The sequence below is a fragment of the Falco peregrinus genome, chromosome 16 (assembly GCF_023634155.1).
Source record: "Falco peregrinus isolate bFalPer1 chromosome 16, bFalPer1.pri, whole genome shotgun sequence".
Lineage (NCBI taxonomy): Eukaryota > Metazoa > Chordata > Aves > Falconiformes > Falconidae > Falco > Falco peregrinus.
In genome coordinates, this window is record NC_073736.1 from 7,331,871 (window position 1) to 7,353,301 (window position 21,431).

The 21,431-nt window shown below is 50.6% G+C and overlaps 2 protein-coding genes across 3 annotated transcripts; both read left to right on the plus strand.

Annotated features, from left to right (window-relative positions):
* Positions 1–119: 119 nt before the first annotated feature.
* Positions 120–11,755, plus strand: CAPZA1 (capping actin protein of muscle Z-line subunit alpha 1). The gene is made up of 10 exons (XM_005230310.4): positions 120–262; positions 4,668–4,731; positions 4,993–5,044; positions 5,876–5,939; positions 7,136–7,342; positions 7,744–7,823; positions 8,271–8,349; positions 8,849–8,920; positions 9,555–9,617; positions 10,198–11,755. Exons 1-10 carry the CDS (start codon positions 224–226, stop codon positions 10,336–10,338), a joined length of 861 nt encoding a protein of 286 aa, XP_005230367.1. The 5' UTR covers positions 120–223; the 3' UTR covers positions 10,339–11,755.
* Positions 11,756–13,754: 1,999 nt separating this feature from the next.
* On the plus strand, positions 13,755–21,162 carry MOV10 (Mov10 RISC complex RNA helicase). Of its 2 annotated transcripts, none has more exons than XM_005230356.4 (22): positions 13,755–13,987; positions 15,161–15,257; positions 15,379–15,509; positions 15,593–15,831; positions 15,911–16,151; positions 16,393–16,515; positions 16,621–16,774; positions 16,855–17,009; positions 17,152–17,328; positions 17,411–17,558; positions 17,649–17,810; positions 17,905–18,008; positions 18,240–18,337; positions 18,422–18,541; positions 18,627–18,729; positions 18,955–19,078; positions 19,160–19,351; positions 19,491–19,565; positions 19,679–19,804; positions 19,993–20,081; positions 20,284–20,405; positions 20,657–21,162. In XM_005230356.4, exons 1-21 carry the CDS (start codon positions 13,854–13,856, stop codon positions 20,396–20,398), a joined length of 2,907 nt encoding a protein of 968 aa, XP_005230413.2. In that variant the 5' UTR covers positions 13,755–13,853; the 3' UTR covers positions 20,399–20,405; positions 20,657–21,162. The 2 variants fall into 2 exon arrangements, with proteins under 2 accessions (XP_005230413.2, XP_055675772.1); XM_055819797.1 differs by having other exon boundaries at positions 20,879–21,162.
* Positions 21,163–21,431: the final 269 nt, after the last annotated feature.

Here is a 21,431-nt window from a genome sequence, read left to right on the forward strand (position 1 = left end):
GGAAGCCCCGAGGGCCCCATAGCCGCCCCCGACCGCTCCGGCTCTGCCAGCGCAGCCCTCCCCGACCCAGGCGAGCCCACCCGCCCCAGCGTGGCTGCCGTGCGGCGTCTGCCCGCAGCCAATATGGCGCTGGCCGCACTTCCGGCCCAGCCCGGCGGCGGCGCCCAGCCCGCCGGTCCCGGCATGCTCCGCGCGGGGCCGGGCTGGGCCCAAAGCTGCCAAAATGGCCGACTTCGAGGACCGAGTGTCGGATGAGGAAAAGGTAGGCAGGCGGCTGTACTTACACAGTGGGCTGGCCTCACTTTCTCCGTAGCAGGTGGGGAGGGCAGTGAGGAGGTTTAGCTGGGGTTGGCGGGCCGACCTGTGGCCTAGTCTCCCACTGCCTTGGGGCAGACGAACCCCGGATACCGGCCGGGCCTGCGCTGCCCGGGTGAGCGGCTGGGCGGGCACAGCGGTTACTTACCAGCGCAACGTTTTGCGTTTCGATTTCTGTATTGCTTGGGTGCGGCTGAGGAGTCTCGGTGCACCTTTGTGCATGAAAATATATTTGCTTTCAGCTTTTTTTTTTCTTAGGTCAGTAAAAGGCAGCGGTGTCTTTAAAAGGTGCTGTGCAACCTGTTCTGTTCTAAAACACCTTCAGAACGTGTCTTCACGTTTTCTGTTTGCCCCTGCTGCTGACAGTAACTTTTATTTAAATCCTACAAATTATACTGGCTGCAAGGGCCTAAGCAGAAGCAAATAGAGGAATATTTATTTTGGGAAAGAAGTGAACAGATTGTTCCTCTTGCATAGGAATGTGGGAAAATTACAGTCTTAAGAGCAGCACTGAGTTTCATTTAACAGGCGAAGGGGTTACCTTTTCTGCCAGGTAACACTAGTTACGTACAAGTGCTAGTTTAAAAATGAAGTCATCGTTGCTTTTGATGTGAAAATTAAAACAAAACCGGAGTTGTGTTATTTTGGGTGTTAGGGTGGTACAGGTTTGAGAGTGAAGGAGGTGAAGTAAATCACCTGTGGTAATCTAGCAGGTCCTTAAAGAGCTGGAAATACACCCGAGGTCCCTGTTTTAGGCTTACATCTCGGCTAGCTGTTTAGTCTGGGAAGGAGAGTCAGTGTTGCAAGAACCTGGGGTCAGTGGGTGTTGGTTTCCCTCCTCCCACTGCATTCACCTGGAATCTGCAATTCTTTCAAAGCACTTGCAGGGAAGGTCTTTCCTTCAAGAAGAGGCTCTTCAGAACTGTGTGCGCCCAAGTAATTTATTTGGCAAAGTAGATGGGATTTCGCTTGAAATCAGAGCCTTTGTTCTGCTTCATGTCCCAGCTCAGGCATCCTAGATTCAGTTTAAAGTAGCTCCATGCCTAGCACAGGTAGAAAAGGATAATCTTAAGCAAGGATCTGAAGAAGAAACACGCAGCAAGGATTTACTACAGTGTCTATTTTATAACCATTCAGATAGGTCTAGGACTTTTGTATATGTTTCCTTTCTTAGGTGAGTTTACCAATGCTTTAAAATAAAGCAAACAGAATAAATCAATAGAGCAACAAAATTAATTCCTTCTCCCCCTAGCCTCACTTCTTTATTCTCTATAGGCATATTTTAGGTAACCTAAAGGATTCATTTTAGTTTAAAGTCTACTGCAATGTATCCTATTGTCTACCTAAGTTCATTCTGCTGCCATTTTGCCAGCTTAAACTAATGGTTCTGCAGCTTCCTTCTCAGACACTTTCCCCATTTTAGAAGGAGGAAGTTTGTTTTGCTAACGTGTTGCAGCACTACCTGAAATGGCAACGATGGCCAGGAAGTAGGTCAGTTTGCAGAAAGTCTTATTTTCATGCTTCTGCAAATGAACATCCTGCCACCGCAGTGACACCACTTTGAAACAAAACAACTCTAAAACCCAACTGATTCAAATGCTTGACATTTAGAATTAATTACTCCACAACCTGTTTCCTGCACTCCACTCCTGATTTCAGTAGTTTGACTTAAATGCTTTTTATTTCTTTGCTGTGCAAGAGAGGCAGGCCTAGGGATACTTTATGAAAGTGAACACCTTGCAGCGTTTGCTTTGTTATGGCTGCTTTTGTAATAACATTTGATTTAAAATGCAGAGTCCTTTCTGGGTTGATTTAATTTTGTTCATCCTTCCAAGTGGAAGAATTTCTGGAAGACTAAAAATCTATCCTGTAAGATTTGTGGTTTTTACAAGGATCTCTTTATGAGAATCCATTGATCTAAAAGCCAACATATTAAAGCAGTGGTCCCTTTTATGAGGGTTCCATTACAGTGTGATTCTACAGCCACAACATTGTTCATAAATTTATAAGTTTTATGGCTTTTTGGGGGGCCTTATTTGTCCATCTGTTGAACCACTTTATAAAAGAGAATCTGTTTACCTGGGGAATTAATTTGCAGGATGTATTCCAGCACAGTCCTCCCACTGAGAGGCATCATGGCATGAAGTGGTACATATTTGTAAGCCCTTTAGCACAGTGATAATGCCTGTATGAATGCTTACACTTGCGTTTTCTTAGAAAAGCACATGGTGTGATTTTAGAAGTCTTTCAGCCCTTTAGGGCTGGCTCTCAGCAAAGTCCACAGAGGATATAAAGCAGCAGTGGCCCCCTTAATTACTGTTAGGTGATCTTCGTCACCATCCAGATATCTGATAGTGAAATCTAACAAGATTATGGCAACAATGTGTCTGAATTACAGTTCTTAAAATGGCAAAAATTTTCCAACAGTAAGAGCTATGTTGTTGCTGTATATTTACCAACCTTATCTAAAAGCAAAAATTTAGAAGATGGTTTGACATTCCGTATTGTATCAATTACACAAGTTACTGACTTTTCAGTTTTTCATTTGTATTGCCTAATTACTTAAGACAGAAAGAGTATATACATTTTTTAAAATTAGGTGCTAATTTGGAAGACAATTATTTTTATCTGAAGCTAATCCAATTAAGGCAGAGTTGTTACTTGATACTGTTGGAATAAGGCCGTGTACCCTTTGTTTGGAAAGGTGTTTTTTTCCTTTCATGGCTTGCTTTAAATCATTGTGACAAACAACAATTTCTAATTAAAATGGGGAAGACTATTGAGAGAAGCAAGTTATTTTCAGTTCTGACAATAATTCAGCCGAACTAGTTGGCTATATACACACTCCTTTGTTTTACTGCTCAAAATGAAAAGTAGAAAAAGTAATCAGAGTTGTAATGAGCACTGTTCTGCAGTCATCTTCAATAAATGTCTAGTTGAGCAAGAAAGGCTTATTGCACAGCTTTGTTAGCTGTGCTTATTGGAAGAAATGACATTTTTATTATTCTAAGGGAGAGGTTTAATTTTGTGTCTTTTCCTGTTTCAAGTCTTCCAAGATGACTCTGTTCCCTTTGGTCCTGTAAAAACCATAAAAGATCTGATTATGAAAACCATAAACTCTTACTAGTTTTCAGCAGAATCGATAACTAGATCACCTAAATTCTAACAATGCAAGATGTGTATTGGATTTCAGAACACGGTGCAGCCTTACTACTTTTTAGAAGAGAACGGGTTTTTCTTTTCCAGCTTCAAAGTTTGCAGGCATTCAGGTATTTTTCTTATAGCTAGCCTTTTCAGTTATTTATGGTATCACTCACAGTTCCACATGCTTGAATTCTTCCACTCTCCTGACAGTTCATGGCTGGACTACAGTACAGTTTCCAATAAAATACCACAAGATGAAAGGAGTAATATGCCACCGAATGGCACGGGTGGTGTGTCCGCTGCTTAGGGTTACAAGTGACCAGGGCAGCATTAGAGGGTCAAGGGGGGGGGTGGGGCAGGGGGGAAAGGACACCTGCTGAAGTGTAGGTGGTTTCATGGTTTCATTTGGAGGCTCTGTCTGACTTCTGTGGTTCATTTTGGCACTTTCTGTCACCTCCCCTGTTTCTGACAGTTCCCAGCTTTTTACTTTGCATCTCCATAGCACCTTCTGCACCCTGAGCACGTCTGTGGCTTTTCAGTGTCCATGGGGCATAACTAACTCTGGAAGCAGTCCCATGGCAGTCAATGTAATCGATTTGCTGCTCCATTTATAGAGGGATCAACCTCTCATCCTTCACATGCTGTTGCTGTGAAGCTGTGGCATCTTCTTCAGCCAGTCATCAGCAACAAACAAGTTGCATCACAGGGTATGAGGGTGTCCTGCAAAACAGTCAGACACTCCTTTAGCTACGGGGTTGTGCTCCAGTTACTATCCAGTTACACTGTCACTTCTACTGCAGTGGTTTCTTTATATACCTTTATAAACCTTTAGGTTTCTGATTACTAGCAAGGATCAGGAAAAAACATTGTTTCGGAATGTTGCCAAAGGGAGTGGCTAGCCAGCATTCATATCCTTTAAATGGGTTAGTACTGTGCAGGTGGAACAGTCCAGATTTTTACAGGTGCCCATGTGAACTTCCTGAATATGTTTGGAATTATTCTGCTCAATTACACTGAAAAAAATAAAATAAAATCTGGGTTTAGTCTATTTTGACAATGCATGCCTAGATGTCTCCCTAAATCTGGCACTTCCTATCATAGTCAGAGCTGGTTTTGTTGGTGAATGGCTTCATTGTAGGTTGCAGAATGTATGAACTCAGTAAATTATCTTTCTTCTTCAGTTCAATTACTTTTCTGCTTCATTGTAGGTGCGTATAGCTGCAAAATTCATCACTCACGCACCCCCTGGAGAATTCAATGAAGTATTCAATGGTAAGTAAATAAAGAAAAATGATCGGTGGCGTTTTCTTCTCATTTCATCTGTTGTCAGAGGCTAAGGCAGTGTCACAATATACTGCTTTTAAGGTTAAGAAGTGGTGAGGGAAAAGCATGCTGTCACTCTGTGACTACATATGCTTAATGAAACTATTTAATCACTTTAATGTTTGCATCTGTACAGTTGAAAATGAAATGCATAAAGAAAAACGTTTGATCAAAAAATCTAATAACCTAACTGAACTTTCTCTTCTCCAGATGTCCGGTTATTGCTTAACAATGACAATCTTCTCAGGGAAGGAGCAGCACAGTAAGTACTAATATTTCAAACGCAAGTCAAATTACCATCAGAGATGCGTATGTTTTCTTATGCCCATCATTCTGTGACAAAGCAAGCCCTTTGTTGTATTGAGAGCAATCTTCTTTAATTCCTTATCCCCCCAACAAAATAGATAGTGAAAGGCATCGATGTTTCTTTTTAAAAGCCCTAAATTGGAATTTGTGCTGTAGAGGCTGTATAGAACTGACAGGAAGGCACTCTGCCAAAAAGTTTAACTCTGCAGCAGCAGGAATGCCTGATCTTGTTGAAGCATGATTTGTAAAGCAAGTGGAGCCTGAAATACTGAGTAATCCTTAGCTGAAGTTTAGAAAAAGAACTGCCCTCAAAAAAAGCTTTCAAAATATCTTGTTTACTTGCACAGTCTCATTATAAGGCACTTAAAGATTATGCATACAAGGTTTTTGATGCTAAGATTTTACTTCAAGCTGGGTGACATGTCAGTCATCAGGTCTTTACATAAGAAAATTGTAAATATTAGTCTACTCGTTTGTTTACCTTACTGCTGTCTAAATTATAGCTAGGGTGTTCCTGCTTTGCCTTGGCTTGCTCAGATTCCCCCAGGCTGCCTGCTGTTGTACTTTTGAACTCTGTACTTTTCTGGTCATCACTAAATAAACCTGGCTTTAGACCTGGGGTTTTATAGCTACTGTCAATAAAAGGTACTGAAAAATTCTTTAAGAGTGCTTGTGTGTATTATTTGCCAAATTAAGTTGAAATTGTCTGTAATATAAACCACACGATGTACTTATTCTGGAGTCAAAATAAATGTGCTAACATTCGTGTTCTTTTAATTCTTAACAGTGCATTTGCACAGTATAACATGGATCAGTTCACTCCGGTGAAGATAGAAGGGTATGATGATCAGGTAAGGGAAAACTTTTTACACTTGAGGTTTGTATTACTACACTGTGTAAAACCAATAAAAATGTTGTTTCATCAAGATGTTGACTAGCTCATTCTACTCACAAGCAACCATCTCTCCTCCTTCCCCCTCCACATCATATATTACTAAACTTTTGTTCTTAATAGAACAAGTGTGAGATGTTCTCTTAAAGTTTTTTTCTGATACTGCCTAGTAGCTCTAATTCGTTGTTCCTTACATAAAGCTCCATGCTCCATTTGCACTTAAAAATTCTTATGTTGCTACCTGCTTACAGTTCCTGCTGACAATTGGTAGTAGAATCTTAATAGTTTGGGGTTTTTTTTACCATTTCCTGCATTTTTAATCTGTTCCCCCCTACACTAAAGGACATGCTGTATCTTTGATTATACCAATCTAATACTGTCCAGTCCATGCCAGCAGAACAGGGTGGATTTTTTCTGAAAACAAGCAGCAAGTCCTACAGAAGATGGAAAGCTGGCCTGGCCATCTGTTCTGTTCTCTGAGCCAAGTCCTGACCTAGCTTTTCTGATGTCCCAGATAGGTTCATGGGACAGATATTTTTTTGAGGGCTGTCCAAAGAAATAGCTTTGACGAGAAAGTTACAGTACAACCTCAAAAAAAACAAAAAAACAATAAAGCCAATGTTTGGGAAGCCAGAGAATTACAGTGAATAAGATAAAGGAGAGGGAAGGTACAGTGCTGCTTTACTGTGTACTTTAGTTTGTGTATATTAGAAACAGCCACAACTACCTGACCAGAAGAAGAGCTACTGCAACAACGGAACATTACAATAAATAGTAAATTCCAGAGTAAAGTTCTTCATTTTCTTTAGAATGAGGAAGGAAAATAGCAAAAATAACTGTAAAAGCAAAACCACCTGTTTGTATCGTAAGAATGCCCAGCTTTAAGCTGAATATGTACATTATTATAATACAGCCATTGCTGGGACAGAAGACTAGGTGCAGTATTACTGTGAAGAACAGAGAGGTTACCTACAGCCTCAGTTCAGCTACTCTTGGTTAAAATTATTACTGAAAATCCTTGTTTCTTTATGTGATATTATAGCCCAATGAAAGAATCTATTGAAACATTGATATCTATTCAAATATTCAGGGGAAAATGCAAAACAGCACATTTAGAGTGGCATAAGTGTATCTTAATTTCAACTTCTTTTACAGGTCTTAATCACAGAACATGGTGATCTGGGCAATGGCAGATTTTTAGACCCAAGAAACAAGCTTTCTTTTAAGTTTGATCACTTAAGGAAAGAAGCAAGTGACCCCCAGCCTGAGGACACAGAATCAGCTTTAAAACAATGGAGAGATGCCTGTGACAGTGCATTGAGAGCTTATGTGAAAGATCATTACCCCAATGGCTTCTGTACTGTTGAGTATCTATCTTTTTTCACTGAAATTTCATTGCTTCGTGTCAATCAGTACCTTGAGTGGACTCTGTGCTGGGCCATGCTGTTTGAATTCTCCATCCTCACTAATGTTTTTGCTAACTTTGGAATAACAAGTTCCAAAGAAAGTGCAAATAGCTGGGTATGCCACAGTGGTAAAGATGTATTAGACCTAATTTTTTCTAGTCATGGCTGCCAAGCATCTGAACACCCACAGTTAGTAAAAAGGAGGCAGTATTTGCACGTATGTGCAAGTGGAGGTGTAATCAGTGGTACATGTTCTCGGTGAGATACCACACAGCAAGCCACCATACTGCAAAAAAGGGATGTTAAGAATGGCTTTCCTCAGCTCTTGGGCCTTTATAACTCTTTTTCTAAATACAGGTTTATGGTAAATCTATAGATGGGCAGCAGACAATTATTGCCTGTATTGAGAGCCACCAGTTCCAGCCCAAAAACTTCTGGTAAGATTATTTCAACATTGTGTATTTTCTTCCTTTACTAGTCCTCAAGCAAACCCATCCTCCATGTTGTCTGACACAGTCTGAAGAGCAAGTAGCCTTGGACTTCCCAAGAAGTTCTGCTTTTCATGCTGTAGTCTCTTTTCCTTGCAGCTCCCTTGGTGCTTCCCTGAAGGTTTCAGTGTAGCTCAGTGACCTATCCAGAGAGAAAGGTGTTAGCAGAGCTAGCTAGTTATCCCCTTACGTATTCCTGAGCGCAAGTGCACTGGAGCTGGCCTGTACTGAAGCTGCATCGTATTCAGCTGTGCTTCAGAAATTTAATTCAGTGCCATGTAAGGCACTGTAATACTGGTCATAAGATGACAGCAGAAACAGATTGCTTTTGTTAGTTTGGTTCTTTTTGTTGTTGAAGCTTCTTGGAAATTGTTTTCATGCTTTGATTGTTTTTAGGAATGGTCGTTGGAGATCAGAATGGAAGTTTACCATCACACCACCAACAGCTCAAGTGGCTGCAGTGCTCAAAATCCAGGTGAGTTACAAAATCCAGGTGGACATAACAGGAGAAGATGCATTGTGCTTCTCTTACATGAATGCATTCAGCTCGGCATGAGATGCTGAAACACAGCTGAAATGTCCTTCTCAAGTCAAGATGGCATTAAACTATATAATTCAAGAAATTTATTCTTAAATCTAGTGTTTCGGGCATGGTCTACAGTCTGGCCTGTGGTTTATTGTATAGCATTACCCTATGCGCCTCCAAGTGTGCTTCACTTTATAGGGCTAAAACCTATACCATGAACTCTTTTATAATTGCTCTTATTTCAACTCTAGGCATTTACTGCATTAACATTATCTTGAGCAGTCTTGACAAAGAATGAAACCTTTTAGAAAATCCATCCTGCTTTTAGTCTCCACGTAAGCAGAGAAGACTGGCACAACAATGCTGTTGCGCCATTTTGGTAGCATTTGGGGGCTCTAGGGATTATAAAGAGTGTTAATGATAACTTGCATTTTGTCTCTTTGTTCAGGTTCATTATTATGAGGATGGCAACGTTCAGCTGGTTAGTCATAAAGATATACAGGACTCTGTACAGGTTTCAGTAAGTATGCTACAAGTTTTTTGGTTGGGTTTTTTTATGATAAAGACACTATTTCTTAAACATCTCGTGAAGTATGTGCTTCTATGTCTATGTTCTCTTCACTTCAAAGTAATGTAATTTTAGGGTGACTGGTCAATGTAGTTGTAGTGCTTAGAGTCACATGGGAAGCCCAGGTTCTCGATTGCTTCAAGTTTGCCTGTACTGGAAAATACAGTCTCTGTCGGAAAGTTCATCCTAGGAGGTTCAGTTAAAGAGGGCAGAATCTGCTTTTCTACCTACGTGCAAGGAAAACAAATGGTAAGAGCAGTACAGTAAGGGAAAAGAAGTCCTGTGGTACGGTAGAGGGAGCAACAGTCACAAAATCCCCAGTCTATACCACGAAGGTCTACTTGGCTTTTGCTCACTAGGGTGCAGTCCTGTTTCGGTTTGGAGCAAAAGCTCTAGCCAATACATACCTCTGTCCTGAACCTCACTGAGACATCCTTACAGAGCAAAAGGAACCCAGCTGCAAACATGAGACGGAAGCTGCTGATGTTATCCTCTTCCTCTGTACTCAGCCTGTCATTTGAAAAACCCATTGTGTAGCTTTTGTAAGTTGCTCTTAAACATAAAAAAATATTTTTCCCCTTTGTAGAGTGATGTCCAGACAGCTAAGGAATTTATTAAGATAATAGAAAATGCAGAAAACGAGTACCAGGTAAGGATCAGTGGTGGTTAAATAAGTATGATGTAATCATACTGGTCTTCATTTACAGTTAATGGAAATATGGAAAACCGACCTGTAATTCTGTTTCTGGCTGAATCTGGTATTGACTGTAAGAATTACCTAGAAAAGAACAGTAGTATTTGTTTAAAGAATGTAGCTGTAAACTACTTGTAATTAATAATTAAGTTTGCTATATAGTTATTTTAAAGGGTTTCAAATGATACCTGGAACAAGCGTGGAAAGGGAGTGGGTGAGTCTTAAGTATTTTCCTCTGTGACAGTTAAAAATACTGAAGAGGAAATTTGTGTGACAGCTTTTTACATTGTCCCAGCCCGTGTGCAAGGAGACTCGATAAAAAATAAGTCACTGAAACACCTAAGGAAACACTCCTGCGTTCACAGGGGAGTTTAATAGAAACCCTTTTACTTGCACACAGACTGGTGACTGCGTTACTAGTTTAGTTAATAGCATGCCTTCACCTTGTAGAAAGGGTTTTGCAGCTTTAACAGAGAGTCATGCTTTTCTCAGTGTGTCTTACTCCTGCTGTAACTGAATCTACTTGCTTTTGCAGACAGCAATCAGTGAAAACTACCAGACTATGTCAGACACCACTTTCAAAGCCTTACGCCGGCAGCTACCCGTCACCCGCACCAAGATCGACTGGAACAAAATCCTCAGCTACAAGATTGGCAAAGAAATGCAGAATGCTTAGTGCAGAAGTAAGGAGATCTATGAAATGTTTGTGTGCAAAAAACAAATGTGGTCCTATGCCAAGTAGATGGTTTCTAAACCAGTGCAGCGTGTTTCTAGGGCTTTCAAAGTTAACAGGTTTTCTAGCCTCAGAGAGAACTGTGGAACAAACAGCGTTGTCTGTGTTTTGTGTTTCCTGCCACATAAACTTCCTGTTGTGACTGCATTTACTGATAGGTCATTTTAATTAAGCTACATTCATGGTTCAGAAGTACAGCTGTTCTCAGTCACTGATTGTACTGGTTGGAAAACTTCCTAGCTGGAAAAGCCCTTTACAAATACAGCTGAGGGTGCAGAGCATTCCCTTCACCCGTACACAGCACTCCAGGTCCTCCAGTAAGTTTGTCAAATCTGCCAACAGCTCAAGGCGCTATGCTGCAAGGTATAATAAATGCAAAAGACAGTACGTCCTCATGTTCTCCTTATTATTTCTGACCCCCACAAAGCAAAAAGCCTGCAGGCTTAGATTTTACTGTATAAAATGAGTTTACAAGATTCTTTACAGAAATCCCTACACAGCCAGCTCTTCCAGGGACATCACTTTTTTTTTTTTTTTTTTTTAATCTGAAGATTTGAGCCATGTTCCCCAAAAGTGAACATTTCTGCCCTCCACTCCCCCATGTAAGTACGGTTGTCAGACATCTGCATTTTTAGAGAACTGCAAGTTCCTGTGTTGAATCGGTAGTGATCCATGTAGGCTGGATGGTGATTAAAAAATGCAAATGTCTACAGAATAATAGGTATGTTGTGCTTTAATGCTTTGTGGCAGGTTCATAGAATTTGTATCACAGGTGTATCAATGGATAGTGTACAAAATAAATAAACTTGCACCAAAGTGAGAGAAAATATCTTTCCATTTTGTCTCAATTGTGGCCAGTTTCTTTTCATACTTAAAGGGAATTTTGGAATTGATCTATTTGTTGCTCTCTAAATGCTTGCTCTGTGTTAATTTTTTTCCCCTGTAAAATCAGAAATAGCAGTCCTACCAGTTTCTCTTAAGGGGAGGTTGAAGAGGCATGTGAATGCCTTTCTCAGAACTCAGAACATGGCTTCACTGCAAAATGAAACCCTTTCGGTGAACTCATTTTGTTTGCACTTTTTTATCACTGGGTGTTCTTGCATGTTCTGTTTTTTAAACTGGCTAGTGTCTTCCTATTTTTAAATACACAAAGAAGGGAGTTGGCAAGAGAGGGATGGAACTGCCTGTGCATCACGCTTCAGATTTTGCACAGTAATATCCTAAAATAAGTGTCTATCCTTTGTGAGAAGTTTTGTCTGAATAAAGTATATTTGTATTTGCTGTCAGGACTGACCATCTTACAGGCCATCTCTGTACCAAACAGTCTAGTAGAAATACACCCGTCTTTGTTTTAAAGCCATTTGTGTGTGTTCTTTTGTGGCTTGTTTCTGTTGGCTCCTGATGAAGGCAGATCTCCAGGTAACAGCCTGAAAGCAGGGCTGGTATTGCTCGCAGACCCACAGGTGATGCTCCCACTCTGCTACACAGACCAGAGAGCTTTCAGATTAGAAGAAAAAATGGTCACGCAGCTTTAATGAAGCACTTCACCCTGGGGAAAATGGTGGACAAGCTTATTCCACTCATCTGTGCCTTGCCTGCCCCACCTCTTCTGCTCGGCCTGTGAAATACTAACTGCTGGATGTGTCCTGTGCCGGGTGCGTGGCAAGGACCGTCTTCTGGAGGGTTTGCACACTGCTGTGCAGAGCGCTACTCAAGGACAGCGCTGCTGCCAGCAGGTGTTTGTAGAAAGGGTTTCCTCCCTGCTGCAGCACCTAGAGGAAAGGTTATGGTGGATGAGCACCTAAGGTGCTGTGGTCCCATCCAGACAAGCACTGCAGCAGTTTGAAGAATGTGAAGTTGAAGCGGTCGCAAGATAAGGCTATGCACACAAAAGAGCTTTTATCTGCCTCAAGGTTAGCTTTTTCCCTGCTATGGGTTAGTTAGGCTAATAGTTTGCCACCACTTGTTCCAGCCTTAAGACTGTTTGTATCTCTTTGTCCTCCAAATCTTTAGCTAATCATGCTTTAGGCCAACTTGTTCCCTGCCTGGCCCTTCTCCCCCACCAGCCTTCTCTACAGCAGACTCAGCTCTCCCAGTCCTCACCCCTTCCCAGCTCCTATTTCCTCCTTGGAAAAGCAAGGCTTGGCGTGACTCTCAGCCACCGGGACCCTAAGCAAGTGCCAGCCCCACGGTGACACATGCCCAGAGGCGTTCTAGTCCTTACAGTCATCTGCTGTTGTCTGCTGGAGACCAGAGGCTGAGGCCAGCTCCAGAGCAGGCATATCCCAGGCTGGCTCTGGTGAAGGTACCAGAAGTCAGAGGCTGAGCCCAGGTGAATGACAGTGAGCTGGGACTGCTGGGCTAAGCCAAGGAAGGCAAAGCCAGCCCAGGCGGCTGCCCCCTGGGGAAGGAGCTTTCCTACCCATTTGCAAGTTCAAGCTTAAAGCACCAGGATTCTGCCTGCGATACCTGACAGACTTACAAGCAACTTCTTCAAAGGCAACACCCCATTTTTCGAGCCCTCCCGCAACCTGCGAGGGGCCCTGCACCATCACAGCCTGGCAGCCACCCTCAGACAGCAGCAGCCTGAAGAGCTCGGAGCGGTGGAAACGCCACCCAAGCTAAGGTGGGGAGAACAGTAGCTTACTCCAGCAGCCCTGGGCCACGGGCGAGGCAAAAGCAGCAGCCAGCCAGCACCACACGCGGTCCCAGGGTCCTGAGCCATTTGCACAGAGGCAGGTCAGGGATCGCCCCCCTCGTAGGCGGGCTGGAGGATGGAAGCTCAGGAAACCAGGAGCAGAGAACCCAGCTCTTGCTGCTGCCCCATCGGTAGAGCAGCTGTGTGAGCTCTGGGAGCAATCACCCCCGTCACTGCATACAGCGATGCAGAGCACCGGGGCCCCGCTCCTGCCCTGGCAGCAGCACGGGTGCGAGTGGCAGCCTCTGCACGCCTCCCTGGGAGCGATTCCTGCCGGGGCTTGGGGGTGACGGCGAGCCCAGGCCTTTGACACGCAGCACCTCAGCTCCTCCAGCCCCGCAACCGCAGCCCCGCTCTGGGCACTCGCTTCCCCCGCGCCTGGGGCAGCCCTGCGAGGGGGCTGCGCGCCCCTCGGGGTCCCGGTCCCCCCGCACGCAGCCAGCGCGATCCCCGCTGCCATGTGGATGCCGCAGGCGGGACCCTCTGTGCGCTGCGGGACCCGGGGCGAGGCTCTCCCCGAACTGGGCACGGGGCGATGGTGCCATGCCGTGCCGTGCCGTGCCGTGCCGTGCCTTACCGGAGCCGCCCCCCCCCCCCCGCCCCGCTCCCCCGCTCCGGGAGGGCGGTCCCGCAGCGCTTGCGGCCCCTTTCGCTTTCGTTTCCCCCTGCGGGGCCAGCCCCGACGCGGCTCAGCCCAGCCCAGCCCAGCCCGACACGGCACACCTCGGCACGGCTCCGCACGGCACAGTTCGGCTCTGCCATGCCGCGGTTCAGCGTGGCGGAGGCCCGGCGGTGGGGACATCAGTTCGTGCAGTTCCTGCAGGACACGGGCCGGGAGCAGGAGAGCCGGAGGGACACGCTGCGGGGCATCTACAACCAGGAGTTTCGGAGCAGGTGAGAGCCCTTGGCCGGACCCCGGCAGCACTGCCTGGGATGGACCCCCAGCCAGCATCATCCATCGCCCGGCCAGTGTCGCCAGTCCCAGGCCAGCATCATCCATTCCCCCGGCCAGCACTGCCCATTCCCCCAGCCAGCACTGCCGGTACCTGGCCAGCATCACCAGTCCCCAGCCAGCATTGCCAGGGCTTTGCATGGGGTGTCAAGCCAGCTCCAGCCATCAGCTGGGTGTGAGGGTAGCACTGGGGAGCCAGTGTGGTCTTCAGGGGCTCTCCCTCATCACCTGCCTGGGGGCGATGGAGGAGCATGTGCTTTCTGAGCAGCAAGGACCACTTGGACGAGTTAAATGCAGAGGCTCCGCTCCCTCCAGGCATGGAGAGGACAGAGCAGCATTGCTGGGGCAGCCGTGTCATGCTGGGCTGTAGGTGCAGTGTGGGGCAGAGCTGCCTCTCCAGACACCAGCCTGGCATGCTCCCAGGCCCCCCCATCTCAGCACAGCCCTGCTGAGATGTTTCCCAGCTGCATGGGCCCCTCAGCAGCTGCCTGGGCTCGCCTTGGACACCCACTGCCTGCCACGCTCCCCATCTCACCCTGCTGACACTGGTCACGCTGGCCCTTGTGCAATGTCACTACTGTTAATTATTGGCAAAGGCGGGATTCAGCCCATTGGCAAGCTGCGGGACATGCCCGAGGGTGTGGGAGGAGGAACCAGGTGAGGCATCACTGCCAGAAGCAAAGTGGCCATGCCTTGGAGGAGCCCCCATCTGTGCCGGCTCAGCCCCTGGGGCTGTGCAGGTAGCTGACCCCTCTGGACAGCGTCTTTGTCGAGGATCTTGGGATGAGGATGCGTCCCTGCCCTGCTGTCACTTGTGCAGGGACAGAGACTGCATAGCTGTTGGGGCCAGTGATGCTGTGGCACAGCTGGAATGGCCATGGCACAGCTGGAACAACATGCCACAGCATGGAGCTGCTGGAGCAGCCTACAGGGATGTAAGATTTGCAGGGGCCAGTGGAAAGCCCCAGTCCTCCTCCCTCTCCCAGCGCAGAGAGGAGCCACCGAGTGCCCCTCACCCCAGCCTCAGTGCCCTGCTTCACCTTCCCTCCCTGCTTGCCTCCTCTCAGCTGCTTGTGCCCCCCGCAGCCGAGCTGGGCTCTCCCTTGTCTGTGCAGGACTGATACAAAAATACCCAACTTCTCCTGCATCTTGTACGCGCTGAGAGTGACCCATCAGGTGCAGGTCCATGGGGAGTCAGTGCACTTCAAGAAGGTGAGGGAGGCCCCAGGCTGGGGCAGCACAGCAGCTCCTGCACCCACTGGGACTGGCTCTGTGAGAGCTCCCAGCCCCGGCAGAACCCTGGGGGCACACTGATGCTGGTGGCTTCTTGCAGGAGAAGAGGCGTGTGGTGGTGGCAGACCAGTACCGGAGACCCAGGACAAACACAAAGGCAGCGTCTGCATCTGCCTCAGGGCAGCAGCCCAGCTCCACTCCACAAGTGCCCCAGAGCCGTGCCAAGAAGTGGTATGACCAGCAGCACCCTGCCCCGGCATGGCCCTGGGGATCCCCCACACCAGCAGGGAAAGTCTGACCCTCCCTTCCCACAGGGCCAAGTTAATCCGTGGGAAGCATGGGGTAGAGATCATCTCGGAGCACGACCAGGGCAACGGACAGATCCGCTTCCCAGTGGTGCGTGGCAAGCCCTGCTTGGCCTCTGTCCTGGTGCAGAACCGTGGGACGGAGGCTGTGACACTGTGGCGGTGCCAGCCACGCCAGCCATCGCGAGAGCTCTCCTTCACCGATGAGCAAGGGGTGACACAGGGCCAGTCCCTGCTGCTGCACCCAGGTAGGGCCCCGGCCCCTGGCCCGCACCCTGCCCCACTGGAGGAGGTGCAGGACCCAGCTCTCACCTCTTTGCCTCGCAGGTGGCACATACCCCATCCAGGTGCAGTGCCTGAGCACCTGCAACGGGTTCTTCTGCATCGTGGTGGTCTTCGAGTTCACCAAGGAGCCGAATGAGCACTTCAGCATCGGGCGCTGCATTGCTGCTGTTGCTGAGAGCCAGCTGGCCAAGGACCTGGGACCCTCAGCACCTTTCCAGTCTTACCAGGCCAGTCTCCAGCACCCTGTCACCATCATCACTGAGGACGGTGTCCCCCCTGACAGGTATGTGGCAGGGTCACCTGCGGCCATCCTGTGCAGAGGGCCCCAGCCTATTCTCCAGCTGGGACAATGCTCAACTCCTTGGGATCTAGCTGTCCGGCACCCTGGGACAGTGCTTCATCCCCGCATGATGGCTGGTGACAGCAGGGTTGGGGACACCCTGCTTGTGGGGTCCATGGGTGGTTTCAGCCCAGCGTGAGCCCAACCCTGCAGTCCTTGTGGCACTGCTGTCCCCTCCCCCCAGCTCCCTGAAAAACGAACTGGAGAGGGAAATCCCTCTGGGTATCTACCACTACCCAAAGAGCCTCAAGGACACCATCCTGCTCGGTCCCAGCGCCAGTGCCAGCTCCAGCTGGGCTGCCATGCAGTGAGTGCCAAGGGGTGGGGGCATGCTGCCCAGCCCTTCACCCCCCACCCGCTGCCCCTTGGCCAGGGTGTCCCTGGGCCACGATGACATCCCTGCTGCCTGCAGGTCGCTGCTGGAAGCCCCCTTGCAGGCTGAGAACTACAAGCAGAAGTTCCAGCTGCTGCTGCACCTGGAGGAGATCCAGATGGAGGTGGACATCCGACGCTACGACATGCAGGATGTGCCCATGGTGCAGGACAGGACGCTGCTGGTCCTCAATGTGCGTAGGGAGAGCCCGGGGGGCGGAAGGGGTGCTGGGGCTCTCGGCGTGCTTGGCATCACGCTGGCTGTTCGGCACAGGTGCCTGGTGTGGCCGAGAACCGCCCGTCTGTGCTCAAGGGAGACCACCTCTTTGCCCACCTGAGCAGTGAGCGGGACTGCTCCCCGCTTGTCCAGTACAAGGGCTACGTGCACAGCGTGGAGCTGGAGAAGGTCAGGCTGGGCTTCTCCTCCAAGTGAGTGGCGTCCAGCCCCGGCTGGGCTGGCAGGGCCCTGGCAGCCCCACTGGGATGCACTGAAGGCCGGGTGTGGGCTGGGAAGGGCTGAGGAAGGCAGGGGGGAGCATCCCTATGCCCTGCTTACACTGCTCCTTCCCAGGCTGCTGAAGAAGTTTGTGAACAATCTGAGATTCGACGTGACCTTCACCTTCAGCCGGCTGCCGCTGCGGGTCCAGCACCGGGCTGCAGCCCTGGCCATGCAGCGTGGCTTGTCCAGCCTCCTCTTCCCCTCTGCCTCCTGCCACAAGTCCCTCTTCCCAGGCACCTTCCAGCCCCGGTGAGTCCCCACAGGCGCAGGAGGGGACGGACAGGGACAGGAGGGGATGGGGACCTGGCACGCTCAGCCTCTGCTGCCACAGGTGGTTTGACCGCAAGCTGCAAGCAAACGAGGAGCAGTGCAGAGCTGTGATGCACATCGTGACGGGGATGTCCAGGCCAGCCCCATACCTCATTTTTGGCCCCCCTGGGACAGGCAAGACGGTCACAGTGGTAGAAGCCATCAAGCAGGTGAGCAGCCAGTGCTCAGGTCCAGTCCTGGGCATTGCTGCCCACCCTGGCCCGTGGGGCTCGGTGCTGTCACCCTATCCTCTCACCTAGGTATGGACGTGCTTCAAGGATGCCCACATCTTGGCCTGCAGCCCTTCCAACAGTGCCGCAGACCTGCTGTGCCAGCGCCTGATCAAGGACATTGCTCCCCGGTACATCTACAGGCTCATCGCCAGCTCCAGAAGCTACCATGAGGTGCCCGCCGATATCAGGGTAGGTCCCTGCCCCTCCATCCCGGCACCATGCTGCATGTCTGGGCTGACGGTTCCCAGCGAGAGCAGGATCCTGCCGAACACCTCTGGTTTAGCCCTGCTGCAACTGGGATGACAAGCAGAGCTGCTACGTGTACCTGAGCAAGGAGCACCTGGGGCGCTACCGGATCCTCATCACCACGCTGGTGACAGCAGGAAGGTTGGAGGACCAGGGACTGTCCCCACTGCCCATAGTGGGTGGACCCAGGGGCTGCCCTGCAGCCAGGCTGTGAGGGCAGCCTGGTGGGGTGTGGTGGGGAGAAGGTGTGGAGGAGAGTGGGCAGCAGAGGGGACGCTTCCTCTGCAGGAGGGTGGGGATGAAGGTGAGGAGAGGAAGGATGGCCAGCCAGGGCAGGGATGCTGAGGCAGCCTCACTCCACCTCTCCCCTAGGCTGGCATCAGCCAACTTCCCCCCAGGGTTTTTCTCCCACGTCTTCATTGATGAGTGCGGCCAGGCGGTAGAGCCAGAGAGTGTGGTTGCTATCGCAGGTGAGTGGCTGCCATCTCAGGGACCAGTGTCTCTGCGTGGCCTGGGGACCCCCCTGTCCCTCACTCAGCTCTCCCTCTGCCCAGGGCTCCTGACTGCCATGGACCCAGAGACCAACCCCAATGGGGGGCAGCTGGTGCTGGCAGGAGACCCCCAGCAGCTGGGCCCCGTCCTGAGGTCACCGCTATCCATCAAGCATGGCTTGGGTGAGTGGGGAGAGGGAGGGAAGCGCTGCCAGCGCCCAGGGGCTGAGCAGCCTTGCGGGGAGCCACGGGGTCTCGCTGGGTGCAGGCACCTCGCTGTTGGAGAGGCTGATGCTGCACAACCCCCTGTACAAGAAGTCGAGTGGAGGATACAACCCCCAGTTCGTCACCAAACTGCTCTGGAACTACAGGTGGGGACGGGGCCAGCATGGGGATGGGCGCAGGTGGGGATGGGGCTGCTCTGCTGAGTGTGGCTTGGTGCAAGACCTGTGCGTGCATCCCGGGCTCCCCAGAGCCTCATAGTGCCCCAGCTGGTGTGGGAGATGGGAGCTCACCCACCAGTCTGGATGCACGGCACCCAGCAGGGTGCTGGGGCTGCGTGGTACATGCCCTGGGCACTGTCCTGCCTCTGCCAGGTCCCACGAAGCCATCCTCAGGATCCCCAATGAGCTCTTCTATGACAGTGAGCTGAAGGCCTGTGAGAGCATCGAGCTTGACGTCCGGAGTCTGTATTGTGCCTGGGAGGAGCTTCCCAAAAAAGTGAGGGGTGCAGCAGTGAGGGGGCCCATGGGGGAGCCCTGAGCTGTGGGCAGAGCAGAGCCCAACGCTCTTCATCGCCAGGGCTTCCCCGTCATCTTCCATGGGGTTTGTGGGGAAGACCGGAGAGAAGCCAAGAGCCCCTCGTTCTTCAACACGGCTGAGATTGAGGTGCTGGTCCACTACCTCAAGAAGCTGCTGCAGAGCCGGGGCAAGGGGGGCTGCCCCAGCGTCTCACCCAAGGACATCGGCATCATCTCTCCCTACAGGAAGCAGGTGAGGGGCACGGCTCTGCGGGCCGGGGACAGGCAGAGACCTCCCAGGGGGCAGCGGCACTGGGATGGCGGGCAGCCCCGGGGCTGGCACTTGAGGATGGCTCCATGGCAGCTGGACTGTGCTGCATGCTTCCCCCCAGGTGGAGAAGATCCGGAAAGCCATCACCTCCCTGGACCCCACCCTGCGGTCACTGCCAGACATCAGCCTGCTGAAGGTATGGTCCTGGGTGCCGGGGGAGAGGAGCCCACCCTGCCATGGGCAGAGGGACCCCCACCAGCCCCAGCCTGGGGGTGCTCCCCAGACACTCACCTGCTGTCCCTGACACAGGTGGGCTCCGTGGAGGAGTTCCAAGGCCAGGAGCGGTGCATCATCCTCATCTCCACTGTGCGCAGCTGCAGTGAATACCTCCAGCTTGACCAGGACTTCAAGCTGGGCTTCCTCAAGAACCCCAAGGTACTGTGCTGCCTTGAGCAGACCCCTTTCCCTCAGCACTCCCCCCTCCTCCCCAGTGTCCTGCAGGCAGGTAGAGCTGCTCTGGGTGCTCAGCACCCCAGTGGAGCTGCCTGTGGCTGGGAGGGGCTGGCGAGGGGGCTGAGAAGCGCTGCTGCACGGTAAAGCCCTCGCTCTTCTTACCTTTTCAGAGGTTCAACGTGGCCATCACCAGGGCCAAGGCTCTGCTGATCGTGGTGGGTAACCCGGCCGTGCTCAGCAAGGACCAGCACTGGCAGAGGTCAGCCTTGCCCAGCTGCACCTGGCCCCCTCCCCAGGCGATGCTCTGGAGCACCTGCCTGCCCTTCCCTGCTGCCTGCAGACAGTGCCTGGCCGTGCCCAGCACTACAGAGCCAGCAAGGCCATTGCAAGCAGTGAGGCCAGCGCAGGCAGCAATGCCACTGGCACCTCCTGCCCATGCTCCCCTCGCTCTGTGCCCGCAGGTTCCTCAGGTACTGCAAGGAGGAGGGTGGCTACACGGGCTACCCTTACGAGGACGAGAGCCCGGCAGAGGACACCCTCACCGCTGACCTCCACGCGCTGCACCTCAGCAATTAGCAGCCAGGTGAGCAGGGCTGGGAGCTGCCAGTGGAGCCCCACGGGAGCAAGGTGAGGAGCGGCACAGCTGAACGGGTGGCATCAGCACCCCGGGGGGCAGCGGGGCCGGGGATGAGCCGAGGTAGAGTTTCATGTGCAAGGGACCCTGGGAGGCTTCTCCTGCAGCAAGTGCAACAGGACTTGGGATGGGCTCTTGCTTTGGGGCTGCCTGTCCCCTCCTGAATCAGGGGGCAGCTCTGCCATGGGGTTTCTCTGTAGGAAACCCATCTGGGAAAGGAGGAGAAGCCCTGTGGAGCTCCAGCACCCCTTGGCCTGCACCTGGCCTGAAGCAGCTGCCTGCTCTCCCCCTGCCTCACTCCCGGGGTGCCCAGTGCACCATGCATCCCTGTGGGGATGGGGCTGAGCCCGAGGGGCAGGGGGGTCCTGCCAGCCAAGAGCCCTGGCACAGACTGTGGGGCAGCCACCTCTCTCTCCTTGCAGAGCGGGACCGTGCCAGTGCTCGACTGGAATCACTCTCCATTTTAAGGTTTTCGATACAGTTGTGGAAAGCTAATTCTTTGTGACTGGTCTCACCAGTCAATGACTGGCTTAAGCACAACTCCAGCCTCCAAAGAGCATCCTGGGGTGTGCAGGGGAGCTCAGCGCTGCTGCAGTGGGTGACTGGGGCTCAGGCACAGGGTGGCTCGGCTCCTCGGCCCAAGAGCTGGCATGGCTGTGCAGCCACACTTCATTTTGTTTCCCTGCAATAAACATTTAGAGAAAAATGGTGTATTGAAGTCAAGTTCTGGGCCCTGCCACTGCAGCTGGGGCTGCCGGAGCAGGGACAGGCTTGCTGCAGCCCTCCCTGACCTGCTCCAAGATGGTTAAAGAGGAGGGATGGCTCCAGCAGTGACCGCAGCACCTGTTGCACCAGGGACTGGGTACAACTAGGAAACTCCTGCCCAGCCCTTCCCACATAAGCTGCTCCCTGGGCCTTACCCAAGTGCATGGTGACAAGCCCTGATCCCCCACCAGGGGCTGAACCAAGAGGGGC